The 15,617-nt window shown below is 38.8% G+C and overlaps 1 protein-coding gene across 1 annotated transcript in view; it reads left to right on the top strand.

Moving 5' to 3' along the window:
- The window catches only part of LOC136317762 (trophinin-like), a 43,653-nt gene that overhangs the window by 7,129 nt on the left and 20,907 nt on the right, over positions 1–15,617 (top strand). The window contains 1 exon segment of the mRNA XM_066250506.1: positions 5,732–6,047. Within this exon segment, the coding sequence (XP_066106603.1) occupies positions 5,732–6,047 (316 nt within the window).

Genomic DNA, 15,617 nt, shown 5'->3' on the forward strand with positions numbered 1-15,617 from the left:
TTGCTGTTGATTTCTTCTAGTGAAATCTTCATTTCAGATATTTTATTCACCATTTCTGAGTGGTTCTTTTTATGGCCCTTTTGCTGACATTCCCCCCAAGCCAAGGCTGCTTAAAGCCAGCCTAGGTGTGCAGCTTAATCCTTCCATGTGCACCAAAGACCAGCAGAGGCAGTGACAAATTCTAGATTGCTTAGCTCCAAAAAGGTTGCTGAGAGCCAGTCCTGGGAGTGTTTTACACTGGTCTGTACCAGGTTTTCTTCTGAGAAGCCCAGAATAAACACGTCCAGTGGACAGTTACAGACTACATTAGACCAGGATTCAAGTAACCTTCTGCCACCATATCAGGAGGTAGAGCTCATCAGGCACCAAACTGGATGAGGTGAATTCTGCTTCCTATGGTCAACACCTGCAAAGTAGCTCACCTGCATTGGACGAAGTAGAGCCTCACAGCCACCTGGTGCAAGTCCTGAATATCCTGCCCTGCTGAGGTAAATTCCACAGGGGAAAGGGAGAGAGGCTTAGAGCTCAGACATTCAAAGTGTAAATTTCCTTGAATCTATTGTTAGAACCTGTTGAGGGGCTTAGCCACTTTCATAGGGGTCATAGTCAGCTCCAGTGGAAGACTCTCTCAATCTTTTCCCCTGAGACCAGGGGCTCCCAAGCTGAAAGAACTTCTGCAATGGGGGGTGTTTGGGATTACCCAATCAGAACATGCTGTTCACCTTGCTGGGGAGAAATAGAATTGAAGTACTCAGCAGTGGCTGAGAGATTAAGCTCTGGAGTAGGGGCCACTTTCCCCATACTGAGACCAAGAATCCAAGGAAGGTGGTCTCACTAATGTTGCCATCTCAACCTCAGCTACCCTACCCCACCAAGATTGCAACCTGTGGAGGGGTTGGTACAGTGAGGCCAGTCAGAAACCACTCTAAATTTTTCTACATAAGATTCTATAGGTAGGCCAGGCAGTTGCAAGAGGAGGTGGAGAAGCTGAAAAGTGGATGTCAATCTTATGGAACTTGGGCCCTATTATGTAGTTGCTGTCAGCTCTAAGCAGGAAGAAGCTGATCCTTATACACAGGTTGGACCCTCCCACACAATCTCAGGTAAAGAAAGTGCAGATACAAACAACAAACAGAGCAATAGTCCCAGATAGGTAGCAGATAGTGGGATATAAACACTATCTGACATCAACTCATACCTAAACTCTACCCAAGAAGACCCAGAACCAACACAGCCAGTAGTGGGTGGCAGACTGCACCAAATCAAGATTCAGCTTGCCACAGCTGCATGCCCAAAGGCAGAGTTAAGCAGGCACCAGAACCTGCAGAGTATAATTACTCCCTAACAGACAGACACTGCACAGCATCTAATATATGTGATCAAGGTTGACCCTTAAAACCAACAGCCTGAAAGGTTAACTCCACCCACAAAAGATCCATCAGCATCCAAGACTCACATGCAACTGGAGGATAAATATACCCTTCAAGAAACATTCATAGAGCAAAAAACTTAGGTGGCCTAAATGTTAGTACCACTGAGTTCACCTTCCCCATAAAGACATTACAACAAATTTGGGAGTCAGAGCACAGCTACCTAATACACAGACAAATGGGCTTACAAAGAAATATGACCCAAATGAATCAACAAGAGAAATCCCCAGAAAATGAATTACATGAAATGGAAGTAAAGAAAACTACCAGAGTCAAAGTTTAAAATAATGGTTACAAGGATCAAGAATCTTAGACAATAGATATTAATGGCAGTGTGAGAGATATTCCTGATCTCTCCCTTTGAAATTTCAACAAATTGAACAACTATAATGCAGTGAAGGAACCCCAGGTGGGCTTGCAGGCATGCCTGAAAGATCCACTCACCAAATGGACTAAAGGTGGGACAGGATGAAAAGGGAGCAGAAGATAAAATGCACTTGTGGTGGGATTTGAAGAGGAGAGGAGACAAACCTGGAGTGATTGTTTTTGTTTCTTTTTCTCTGATGGACTATAAGGAGGAGGGAAGCTTGGGCTCTCTGGATTTTGTCTGAAGGGTGTGAAGAGGAAAACACAGAATGACTGGGTCTCCCTCTGCTGGGAGGATGGTGAAACAGAGGGGGAAGAGGAGGAGATAAACCAAAGCAGCCAGAGAACAGGGTCATGGCCAGTGTTCCCATGGTCTACCTGCGGCACACACTTAACAGAGACAGAGAAACCTAAAGTGTGGTCCCCAACCTCCAAGATCCCCTCTCCCTTACCTCACAGTACAGAGAGTGGCAGAGACAAAACCCTCAGCTAGCTCTCCAGAGCCACCCTCTCCCCTGAAGAACAAAGGTACTCCATGTCCAGTCTCCAGGTCTGTTGAGACATGGGAAGGAACACCTGGAAGCCTGAGCTTGCCACTGTTATAGCCATAAAGTAGGAAAGCTAAAGTGGTAAAGCCAAAGCCATAAAAAATCTAGAAAGCCCTCAAAACACACCCCACTCAACAACACGACTGCACCCCTGCCTACATCATTGTAACAGCAACATCTGAGTGTGCCCAGGAACTTCACAGAGCTCTGGAAGAAACTTCTCAAAACTGAAATTTCTATTTCTTTTTTTCCTCCTCTTTTTCCCCTCTTATTCTTATTTCTTTTTTACATTTTTGAATTTCATTTTTTAAAATTTTTATGTTTATTTTTCTGTGCATGTTTTTTTTTGCTTTTGTCCTTTTTCCTGTGGTTTTTATTAACTTGTCATAATTTTTAAAAATTTTATATTGTTTATTGCATTTTTAAAATTTTTTCAATTTTTTAGTTTTTTTTTCCTTAGGATTCTTAAAAATAGCACTCCAAAATGCCATCAAGGAAGAAGAAATCAAATACCATGGCTACACAAGACAGAGATGTATTTAAAAAAAAATCTCCATAAAGAAATCTCAATCACATGGGAGCCTTGGAGTTAAATGATAGAAAATTCGAAATTGAAGTTCTGAAAATACTCAACTAGATGGGAGAAAACATAGTGGGCAACATAATGAGCTTAGAAAACAAATTAATGAACAAAATGAATACCTCACCAAGGAGATTGAAACTTTATAAAGAGAGAAGAAGAACTCAATATGTGAACTGAAGACTGAGGTAGCAAGTTTAGCTAATAGAATAAGCCAGATAGAAGAAAAAATTAGTGACATGGAAGACAGGCAACTAAAAATGCTACAGGAAGAAAAAGACAGAGACTCACAAATTAAAAAAACTGAGAGAGCTCTATAAGAATTGTCTGAATCCATCAGAAAGAGCAATATAAGAATAATAGGTATATCAGGAGAATAATAGAAGGAGAAGGGAATGGAGAGCCTATTCAAACAAAAAATTGATTAGAATATTCCAAGCTTATGGAAAGAGTTAGTGCCTCAAAACCAAGAAGCAAACAGAATGCCGAGTTACCACAACCCAAGCAGACCTACTCCAAGGCACATAGTAATACAATTGTCAAAAATGAATGACAAAGAAAGAATTCTCAAGACAGCTAGAGAAAAGAAGAACATAACACATAATGGAAAGCCCATTAGGTTATTATCAGACTTCTCAGCAGAAATTCTACAATCCAGAAGGGTGTGGACCCAAACATTCAAAGTACTGAAAGAGAGGGATTATCAGCCAAGAATACTATATCCATCAAAGTTACCCTTCAAATATGAAATAAAAATATTTAGAGACATACAGAAACTGAGGGAATTTATCACCAGAAAACCCCCACTGCAGGAAATACTCAAGAAGGTTACTCAACCAGACACAAAGAAAAAAAAATCAAAGCTGCAAGTAAGAGCTTCAACAAGGTCACAATAAAAAAAGGTTAATTTGTGACAACAATAACATAAAGGGGTGAAGATAAAGATCTGCATAGCAAAGAAGAACAGAGTACAGAAGCACTTATATGACAAAGAACTCTTAACATATGAACTTTTCTTAACTTAATGGTAACCATCTATGAAAAAGCCACTACTGAAACAGACAACTTATAAAAGAAGAAATGGGAAAGAAATATGAAATACCACCAACAAAAACAGCTGACAGAAACACAAAATAAAAGAACCAAACAAAGCACAGAGCTACAAGAAAACAAAAGATAAAATGTCTACATAAAATCCTCAAGTATTAATAATTACCTTAAATGTAAATGGACTGAACTCACCAATAAAGAGGCACAGAGTAGCAGATTGGATCAAAAAGCAAAACTCAACCATATGCTGCCTTCAAAAGAAACATCTAAGCTGCAAGGACAAAAATAGAAAGGTTGTAAAATGATACTACAAGCAAATAATATCCAAAGAAAAGCAGGTGTAGCCATACTCATATCTGACAATGCTGACTTCAAGACAACAATGGTAACCAGAGCCAGAGATGGTCATTTCATAATGACAAAGGGGACATTGTATCAAGAAGACAACACTTTTTAATATATTTGCATGGAACCAGGGAGCACCAAAATATTTAAGAAATCTACTAACTAATCTAAAAATAAAAGCAGACAAAAACAAGATCATACTTGAAGATTTCAACACAACATTGATGGCTTTAGATAGGTCATCCAAACAAAATAAAAAAAGAAATATCGGCCTTAAATGACACTCTGGACCAAATGGACATAAAGGAAATTTTATCCCAAAATGTCAGATTATATATTCTACTCCAGTGTTGTAAAGCCAGTAGCCACGGCCACCATCACAGCCACCTGGCCAATGCAGGTTCACATTAGATTCGGACAGATGGTAATGAAACAACGGAGCCAGGAACTGGTGAGCAATTACCTTTAATCCTAGCTTGCACATGGCGGTCAAGTAAAAACACACACTGGGCTTCAAAACCCACTCATTCAGTGCTCCCAAAGCTACTGACTTATCCGAGTTTCCTAGAATCAAAGTTTCTAGCTCACCAGCCCCATTGACCTCTTTTCCCATCTCCTCTCTGCACAAACTCTGTACAAACTAGCTTTTCCCTCAGCACTCCACCATCTTGGCTGCTTCTCCTGGCCTCCTCCATGTGACCTTTCTCTGTTTTCTTCTCTAATGCTAATCTCAGGAACAGAGAGAGAGCAAGTTCCCGGTCTGCCCCACTTTATAGTGTAGAAATTCAAACCTTTAATCCAATATACAAACAAGGAAGTCTCTGATACAAAGTCACTTATCTGAGGCTTAATGGGATTCCTCAAGAGAGTGCACCAGCTCACATCATGCAATCAGTCATGGGTGTGGGGAAAAACGTAGTCTTAAAACTAAGCCTCAGGCTATAACCACCCTGCCTGCTTACAGCCTGTCCCACATCCAATGCAAACTATAAGCAAGCAAACATATATTATATTTAAAAACTTATTTGACCAACATTTCACCCCTTTTGCTCATTTACAATCTAAAGCACAGGTATTCCTGCACAAGGAAATTAGGCACATTACACAAATTACAACAGCATGACAAATTATACAATTTCAACAATTACAAAGGTACATTTCACCAGTCTCTGAGCACTTAGCCCAAAGTGCAAAATGTCCTCAGCCTTCTTTCTAGCCATGGGAAAAGCTTCCTGGGGCAGGGAGAGGGCCTCCAGCAAAGCTGTCCCCCACCCTCATCAGGGTATTTCACATTGTCCAAAATCCATAAGTCCATCCAACAAAGGAACCAGTGCTCACTCTGGTCATAGTCCAGGAATCAGTCCAAGCACATGGGGTGTCAGCCACCCCCCTCATCCCTGCTGTCCTGGTAGGTCTTACACTATTCCAAGGAGGAGCACATGGCAATGGCAGTCAGCATTTCCATCTCTGCTCCGGAGAGCATGATGGAATCGACCTTTATGTCCCAAAATCGCAGACCTACCAGGAACATAATAAGTATTCCTTGCCAGTGGGCTCTCATCTTCTGGAGACTGTGGATTGAAACTTCAGCCCAACTCTCCTCATCCTCCAAAGAGGAACTGAAAACACCAGCTCCTGCTGCCGGGTTTGAGCTCCGGGACGCTGCCACCTTCTGGTCTGCAGGCCTTACAGCTCCAGCTCCAGCCCCAGCCCTGGCCTTCTGCTGCTGTTGGCTCTCCACAATGTCCAGGGCAATCTGCAACTCATGAACCTGTGATTCCTTCTCCAGTGTCTGCTCCATTTCCAGGCGAATCTCACGAACCTGGTCAGCCTCCTCCAGTGCTTGCTCCAGCTACAGCGTCGGCATCTACATTTGGTCCAGCTCCTTCCACTGCTCAGTTTGCAGGTCCCAGGCAGCCTCTTCCACAAAGCTCTTGGTTTCCTCTTGCATGGCTGTAAAAGTCAGCCAGCCTATGGCCCCCAAAAGGACAGCCATGGGGAACCATAACAGCAGCCAGTCCTCTACTCCACTGCTCAAAGGTGGTGGTGGCTCCATACTGAACTGTATCGAATCTTGCCACTGACTATGCCAGGCGTCCCCAAACTTTTTACACAGGGAGCCAGTTCACTGTCCCTCAGACCGTTGGAGGGCCAGACTATAAAAAAAAACTATGAACAAATCCCTATGCACACTGCACATATCTTATTTTAAAGTAAAAAAGAAAACAGGAACAAATACAATATTTAAAATAAGAACAAGTAAATTTAAATCAACAAACTGACCAGTATTTCAATGGGAACTATGGGCTTACTTTTGGCTAATGAGATGGTCAATGTCCGGTTCCATATTTTTCACTACTAGCCATGACAAGTGATATGATGCACTTCCAGAGCCATGATGTGTGTATCCTGCATCACCAGAAGTAGTACTGTATGTGAGTGACACCATGTTTTGCATCTTCACTGCACTGAGGTGGTCTTCACTGACCACCAATGAAAGAGGTGCCCCTTCTGGAAGTTGCTGTGGGGGCCAGATAAATGGCCTCAGGGGGTTGCATGCTGCCCATGGGCCGTACTTTGGGGACCCCTGGACTACGCCAAATGTAAAGCCAGTAGCCACGGCCACCATCACAGCCACCTGGCCCATGCAGGTTTGCATTAGATTCGAACAGATGGTAATGAAACAATGGAGCCAGGAACTGGTGGGCAATTTCCTTTAATCCTAGCTTGCACCTGGTGGGCAGGTAAAAACACATACTGGGCTCCAAAACCCACTCATTCAGTGCTCCCAAAGCTACTGACTTATCCGAGTTTCCTAGAATCAAAGTTTCTAGCTCACCAGCCCTATTCACTTCTGTTTCTATCTTCTTCTCTCTGCACAAACTCTGCACAAACTGGCTTCTCCCTCAGCACTCCACCATCCTGGCTGCTTCTCCTCTCCTCCACATGGCCTTTCTCTGTTCTTCTCTTTAATGCTAATCTCAGGAACTGAGAGAGAGCAAGCTCCCGGTCTGCCCCACTTTATAGTGTAGAAATTCAAACCTTTAATCCAATATACAAACAAGGAAGTCTCTGATACAAAGTCACTTATCTGAGGCATAATGGGATTCCTCATGAGAGTGCACCACCCCACATTATGCAATTAGTCAAGGGTGTGGGGAAAAGCATAGTCTTAAAACTAAGCTTCAGGCTATAACCATCCTGCCTCCTTACAGCCTGTCCTCCATACCCAATGCAAACTATAAGCAAGAAAACATATATCATATTTAAAAACTTATTTGACCAATAGGTGTGCATGGAGTATTCCCAAGGATAGACCTTATGTTGGGCCACAAAACTAACATCAACAAATTCAGGAATATTGAAATTATACCGAGCCTATTTTTTTTATCATAAGGCTTTAAAATTAGAATTAAGCTACAAAAGGAATTAAAGAACCCCACAAAAATTTGGATATTAAACAACATACTTCTAAAAAATGACAAGGCCAAAGAAGAAACAAAAGCAAAGATCAAAAGATATATACAGACAAGTGAAAAGGAAAACATGACATATCAAAATTTCTGGGATGCAGCAAAAGTAGTAATAAGAGGAAAATTTATACCATTACAGGCTTATATCAAGAAACAAGAGAGATTTTAACATCACATCTTAAAGGACTAGTAAAAGAAGAACAAAGGCAACTCACAGTCAGCAGAAGAAAGAAAATAGTTAAAATTAGAGAACTAAATGAAATAAAGAACAAAAAAACTGTAGAAAAAAATAATATAACAAAGAGCTGCTTCTTTGAAAAGATCAATAAAATCAACAAACCGCTGGCTACACTCACTGAGGAAAAAAGAGGAAAGACTCATATAAACAAAATCTGAAATTAAGGAGGAGAAATGAACAGAAACATCATAAACATTCAAAAGATCATTGTAGAATATTATGAAAGTGTATATGCCACCAAACTTAACAACCTAGAGGAAAGAATAAATTCTTAGATATACACAGTCTTCCTAGACTGAGACACGAAGAAGTGGAAACCCTAAATAGACCGATAATCAGGGGGGAAATAAAAATGACTATCAAAAACCTTTCGAAAAACAAAAGTCCAGGACCAGATGGTTACACTAGTGAATTCTACTGAACATTCAAAGAAGATTTGGTATCTATCCTTCTCAAAGTCTTCCAAAAAATAGAAGAAGCAATACTCCCCAACACATTTTATGAGGCCAACATAGGCCTTATACTAAAACCTGGCAAGGAACACAAAAAAAGAAAACTATAGACCAATATCTCTAATGAATACAGATACAAAAATACTACACAAAATACTAGCTAATGGAATACATCAACACATTAAAAATAATACATCACAATCAAGTGTGATTCATTTCAGGAGCACAAGGATTGTTCAACATATTGAAATCAATCAACATAATACACCACATCAACAAAACAAAGAACAAAAACTGTATGTTCCATCAATACATGCAGAAAACACATTTTATAAGATACAATATCCCTTTATGTTTAAAATAATCAATAAACTAGTTGACCAATGTCACCCTGTTATGTTTAATTATCTAATAAAAATAAAAACCACTCAAATTATAATAGAAGGAAAATAACTCAAAATAATAAAGGCCACATATGACAAACCATCAGCTAATATTATACTAAATGGTGAAAATGTAAAGGCTTTTCTTCTAAAATCAGGAAAAAAGAAAAGGCTGCCCACTCTCCCCACTCTTATTCAACATAGTTCTGGAAGTTTTAGCCAGAGTGATCAGGCAAGAGTAAGAAATAAAAGGCATTCTTATCAGAAAAGGAAAAGTAAAGGTATCAGTTTTTGCAGGTTATATAGAAAACCCAAAAGATTCCACCACAAAACTATTAGAAACAATAAACCAATACAATAAAATTGCAGGATACAAAATCAATATACAAAAGTTTACTGCTTTTCTATATGCAGTAATGAAACTGTGGAAAATGAACTAAAAAAATTCTTTTACAATTGTAACAAAATATAAAGTACCTAGGAATAAATTTAATAAAGGATGTGAAGGACCTATATACTGAAAACTACAAAACATTATTGAAAGAAATTGAAAAAGACACAATTATATACAAAAATATTCCATGTTCATGGATTGGAAGAATCAGCACAGTTCAAATGGCCATATTACCCAAAGCAATATACAAATTTAATGCAATTCCCATCAAAATCCCAAGGTCATTTTTTAAAGAAATAGAACAAAAAATTAACAGGTTTGTATAGAAACATAAAAATTCCTGGATAGCCAAAACAATCCTGAGGGAAAAAAATGAAGCCAGAGGTATTATACTACTTGATTTCAACTTTTACTATAGAGCCACAATAGTCAAAACAGCATGATATTGGCAAAAAAAAACCCCACCAAAACAAAAACAAAAACAAAAACAAAAACAAAAAACACCCCAAAACAAACAAACAAAAAAACCCAGACGTACAGACCAATGGAACAGAATTGGGAGCCCGAAATAAAACCACATATAGTATATGGACAAATCATCTTCCTCAAAGAAGATTAAGACACATAATGGAGAAAAGAAAGCCTAGTCAATAAATGGTTCTGGGAAAATTGGAAAACCACATACAAAGAATGAAATTTGACTGCAGTTTGTCCCTTTGCACAAAAATTGATTGAAAATGAATCAAAGACCTAAACATAAGACCTGAAACTATAAATTATATAGAAGAAAACACAGGTACTAAGCTCATAGACCTTGGCCATAGAGAACAATTTATGAATTTGACCACAAAGGCAAAGGAAGGAAAAGCAAAAATAAATGAATGGGACTATATCGAACTAAAAAGCTTCTGCACAGCAAAAGAACCTGACAACAAAAAAAATAGGCAGTCAACTAAATGGGAGATGGTATTTGCAAACAACAGCTCCAATAAGGGTTGATATACAAAATATATAAAGAACATATATAAAGAGCTCAGCAACAAACAAGCAAACAATTCAATTAAAAAATGGGGAGAGAACCTGAACAGACACTTCTCTCAAGACTACATACAAATGGCCAACAGACATATGAAAAGATGCTTATCTTCACCAGCTATTAGACAAATGCAAATCAAAACTATAATGAGATGCTACCTCACACTTGCTTAGATTAGCTAGTATCAAGAAGACATATAATAACAAGTGTTAGACAAGCTAACACTTGGAGAAAAAAAACCCATTCACTGCTGCTGGGAATGCCCATTAATACAATCATTATGGAAGAAAGTATGGTGGTTCCTGAAAAAATTAAGAATAGAATTACCACAGGGGTCAGAAACCTATGGCTCGCGAGCCAGATGTGGCTTTTTTGATGACTGCATCTGGCTTGCAGACAAATCTTTAATAAAAAAATAATAACGTTAAAAATAGAAAACATTCTCATGTATTACAATCTATTCATTTCCTACTGCTCATGTTCATGGTTGTGGATGGCTGGAGCCAATCACAGCTGTCCTCCGGGACAACACCAAATTTTTATGGGATAATGCGTAATGTACATGGGTCGTTGTATGGCTCTCACGGAATTACATTTTAAAATATGTGGCGTTCATGGCTCTCTCAGCCAAAAAGGTTCCCGACTCCTGAATTACCATATGACCCAGCAATCCGTCTACTGGGTATCTCCCAAAACTCGAAAACATTGGTACATAAAGACATGTACGCCCCATGTTCATCGCGGCATTATTCACAGTGGCCAAGACATGGAAACAACCAAAATATCCCTCGATAGAGGATTGCATATAGAAGATGTACATATATACAATGGAATACTACCCAGCCATAATAAATGATGATATATTGTCATTTTCTTTTTTTTTTTTTTTTATTTTATAATTTTATTTTTTTAATGGGGTGACATCAATAAATCAGGATACATATATTCAAAGATAACAAGTCCAGGTTATCTTGTCTTTCAATTATGTTGCATACCCACCACCCAAAGTCAGATTGTCCTCTGTCACCTTCTATCTTGTTTTCTTTGTGCCCCTCCCACCCCCTATCCCTCTCCCATTCCCCCCTCCCCCCCGTAACCACCACACTCTTATCAATGTCTCTTAGTTTCACTATTATGTCCCACCTACGTATGGAATAATACAGTTCCTGGTTTTTTCTGATTTACTTATTTCGCTTCGTATCATGTTATCAAGATCCCACCATTTTGCTGTAAATGTTCCGATGTCATCATTTCTTATGGCTGAGTAGTATTCCATAGTGTATATGTGCCACATCTTCTTTATCCAGTCATCTATTGATGGGCTTTTTGGTTGTTTCCATGTCCTGGCCACTGTGAACAATGCTGCAATAAACAAGACATATATTGTCATTTTCAACAACATGAATAGACCTTGAGAACATTATACTGAGTGAAATAAGTAAATCAGAAAAAGCTAAGAACTGTATGATTTCACACATAGGTGGGATATAAAACTGAGACTTATGGACATAGATAAAAGTGAAGTGGTTACCAGGGGTGAGGGAACATGGGGGAGGGGAAGAGGACTTGAGTGAATGAAAAGGGGGTAAGGGTTTGATAGAAAGAATGTAAAGAGAGACAAATATAAGGTGATGGAAAATGATTTGATTCTGAGTGTGGTTATACAACATAATGAACAGTTCAAATGCTATAGAGATGTTTACCTGAAACCTATATACTCTACTGATCAATATCACCTTGTTAAAGTTGATTGTATAAATAAAATTAAAAATTAAAATAAATAAATCAATAAATAAAATAAAAGCTTAAAAAATTAAAAAATAGCTTTAAATATTTTAAATCCATTACTTTCAATATAAAGTTTAGAGTTCATTTGTTAAGTTTTAAAAAAATGTCTGCAGGAATGTTGATTGAGTTTATGTTAACTCTATAGATAATTTGTGGACAATTACCATTGAACAGCTTAAAAATGAATGGTTCATCATTTTGTTATTTATTTTCTTCTTTTGTTTGGTTATTCTATTTCTCCTTTTCTCTTTTTTTTAAAGAAAACACATTTTTATACTTTTTTTTTTTTTTTGCATTTTTTTTCTGAAGCTGGAAACAGGGAGAGACAGTCAGACAGACTCCTGCATGCGCCCGACCGGGATCCACCCGGCACGCCCACCAGGGGGCGACGCTCTGCCCACCAGGGGGCGATGCTCTGCCCATCCTGGGCGTCGCCATGTTGCGACCCTCCTGGGTGTCGCCATGTTGTGACCAGAACCACTCTAGCGCCTGGGGCAGAGGCCACAGAGCCATCCGCAGCGCCCGGGCCATCTTTGCTCCAATGGAGCCTTGGCTGCGGGAGGGGAAGAGAGAGACAGAGAGGAAGGCGCGGCGGAGGGGTGGAAAAGCAAATGGGCGCTTCTCCTATGTGCTCTGGCCGGGAATCGAACCCGGGTCCTCCGCACGCTAGGCCGACGCTCTACTGCTGAGCTAACCGGCCAGGGCATTTTTATACTATTTTTTAAAGAATAGTTTTAGGTTCACACAAAAGTTTAAAGTACAGCGATTTTTCTCGTGTACCCTTTTCTCCCACACATGCTCAACCTCGTTCGTTATCCACATCCTCCAGCACAATGGTACATTTGTTACAATTGTTGAACCTACATTGACATATCACAATCACTCAAAGTCCATAGTTTACACTGGGGTTCACTTTTGATGTTGCATATTGTATGGGTTTGGAAAAATGCATAATGCCATATATTCACCATTATATGATCATACATAGTAGTGCTACTACTATAAACATCTATACTGATTTTTTAATTAATTTGCTGAGGTTTTTGTGTTTTGTTTTTTTTGTTTGTTTTTTCTGTTCACTTGACCTCCAGCCCAGGTATGTTCTTTGGCAAGGAGAAACTACTGCAACACAGTATGTATGTCTGTTCTGAGATTTTGCACAGTACAGGTGTTTAAAACATATAGTTAATACCATAATAAGTAATATTTTACATTAAGTATTATATTGTATTAGTTTCAGGTATACAGCATAGTGATTAGACAGTCATATTCTTTACAAAATGTTCTCTCTAATATTTCAAGTACCCACCAGGCACCATACATAATTATAATGATATTATTGACTATATTTTCTATGTTTTACTTTACATACTTATGTCTATTTTTAAAATTTTATTTAAAAATTAAATTTAATGGGATGGCATTGATCAATAAGAGGTTTCAGGAAAACATTTTTTTTTTCATTTTTCTGAAGCTGGAAACAGGGAGAGACAGTCAGACAGACTCCTGCATGCGCCCGGCCGGGATCCACCCAGCACGCCCACCATGGGGTGGTGCTCTGCCCATCCTGGGCATCGCCATGTTGCGACCAGAGCCACTCCAGCGCCTGAGGCAGAGGCCACAGAGCCATCCGCAGCGCCCGGGCCATCTTTGCTCCAATGGAGCCTTGGCTGCGGGAGGGGAAGAGAGAGACAGAGAGGAAAGCGCAGCGGAGGGATGGAGAAGCAAATGGGCGCTTCTCCTGTGTGCCCTGGCCGGGAATCGAACCCGGGTCCTCCGCACGCTAGGCCGACGCTCTACCGCTGAGCCAACCGGCCAGGGCCACAGGAAAACATTTTTAAAGCATATGAATTGTTGATTGTGTTGTGTGTCCATCACCTGAAGTCAAATCATTTTTTGTCACCATATATTTGTCCCTTTACTCCCATCTCCCAAGTCCCCTTCCCCAAGTAACCACTTCACCTTCATCTATATCTTTTAGTCTTATTTTTATATCCCACCTATGTGTGAAATCAAATAGTACTTAGCTTTTTCAAATTTACTTATTTCACTCAGTATAATGTTCTCAAGGTCCATCCATGTTGTCGTAAATGGCAATAGGTCATCATTTCTTATGCCTGAGTAGTATTCCATTGTGTATATGTACCTCATCTCCTTTATCCAATCCTCTGTTGAGGGACACTTTGGTTGTTTCCATGTCTTGGCCACTGTGAATAATGCTGCTATAAATATGGGGGTGCATGTGTTTTTGTATACCAATGTTTTTGAGGTTTTTTCAGGTAGATAAAGAGTAGAGGCTTGCTGGGTCATATGGCAGTTTTATTCTTAATTTTTTGAGGTACCACCATACTTTCTTCCATAATGGCTGTACCAATTTACATTTCCACCAGTAGAGAATTAGGGTTCCTTTTACTCCGCAAACTTTGAACACTTGTGACCTATCTTGTTGATAACAGCCGATATAACAGATGTGAGGTGATATTTCATTGTGGTTCTGATTTGCAGGTCTCCAATAGCTGAGAAAGATGAGCATCTTTTTACATATCTGTCGGCCATTTGTATGTCTTCTTGGGAGAAGTATCTGTTCAGGTCCTCTCTCCATTTTTTAATTGGATTGTTTGCTTGTTTGTTGTTAAGCTTAGCGAATTCTTTTTATTTTGAGTATTAACCCCTTATCATGGCTGTTTGTGAATATTATCTCCCATTTGGTTAGCTGCCTTTTTGTTTTGTTTTCAGTTTCTTTTGCTGTGCAGAAGCTTTTTAGTTTGATATCATTGCATTCATTTATTTTTGCCTTTACTTCCCTTGCCTTTAGGGTCAAATTCATAAAATATTCTCTACAGCCAAGGTCCATAAATTTAGTACCTGTGTTTTCTTCCATATAATATATTGTTTCAGATATTATATTTAAGTGGTTCATTTTGAATTAATTTTTTGGCAGGGAAAAATGTGTGCTCATGACTATTTTGGAACTACCAATCTGTGCTTCTCAATTCCTTCTTTCTTTGGATTATATGAATATTCTTAGTATCCTATTTTAATTTACCTTTTGTATTTTTGGTGATTGCTTATTGCACCTCATAGTGTTTGCTTTGGATATTTAATGTATGTGCTTTTATTGGAGTTAATGTATAGCATTTTACATAAAATATAGAAACTATTTATCAATCACCCTTAATTCCCATTTCATTGGCTTTTATGTTAAAATAGTTGTATGTTACATCACATACATTGAAAACCACAACAGACAATACACTGTTTGCTTTAAACAAACAAGTATATTGTAATAAATTTAAGTGTGAAAATTATTCCTTCATATTTGTCTAAATATTTACCATTTGTGGTGACCTTTTGTCATTATTCAAGATCTAGATTTCTGTGTGGTATTATTTCTCTTCATACTAAAGAGCTTTCTAGTTTAGAATTTCTTACTGAGCAGATAGGCTGGCCACAAATTCCCTTAAATTTTTTAATTTGAAAATATGTCACCTGCATTCTCTGCATCCTTAATGTATATTTTTATAGTTTTAAAAT

The sequence above is a fragment of the Saccopteryx bilineata genome, chromosome X, assembly GCF_036850765.1.
Source record: "Saccopteryx bilineata isolate mSacBil1 chromosome X, mSacBil1_pri_phased_curated, whole genome shotgun sequence".
Taxonomy (NCBI): domain Eukaryota; kingdom Metazoa; phylum Chordata; class Mammalia; order Chiroptera; family Emballonuridae; genus Saccopteryx; species Saccopteryx bilineata.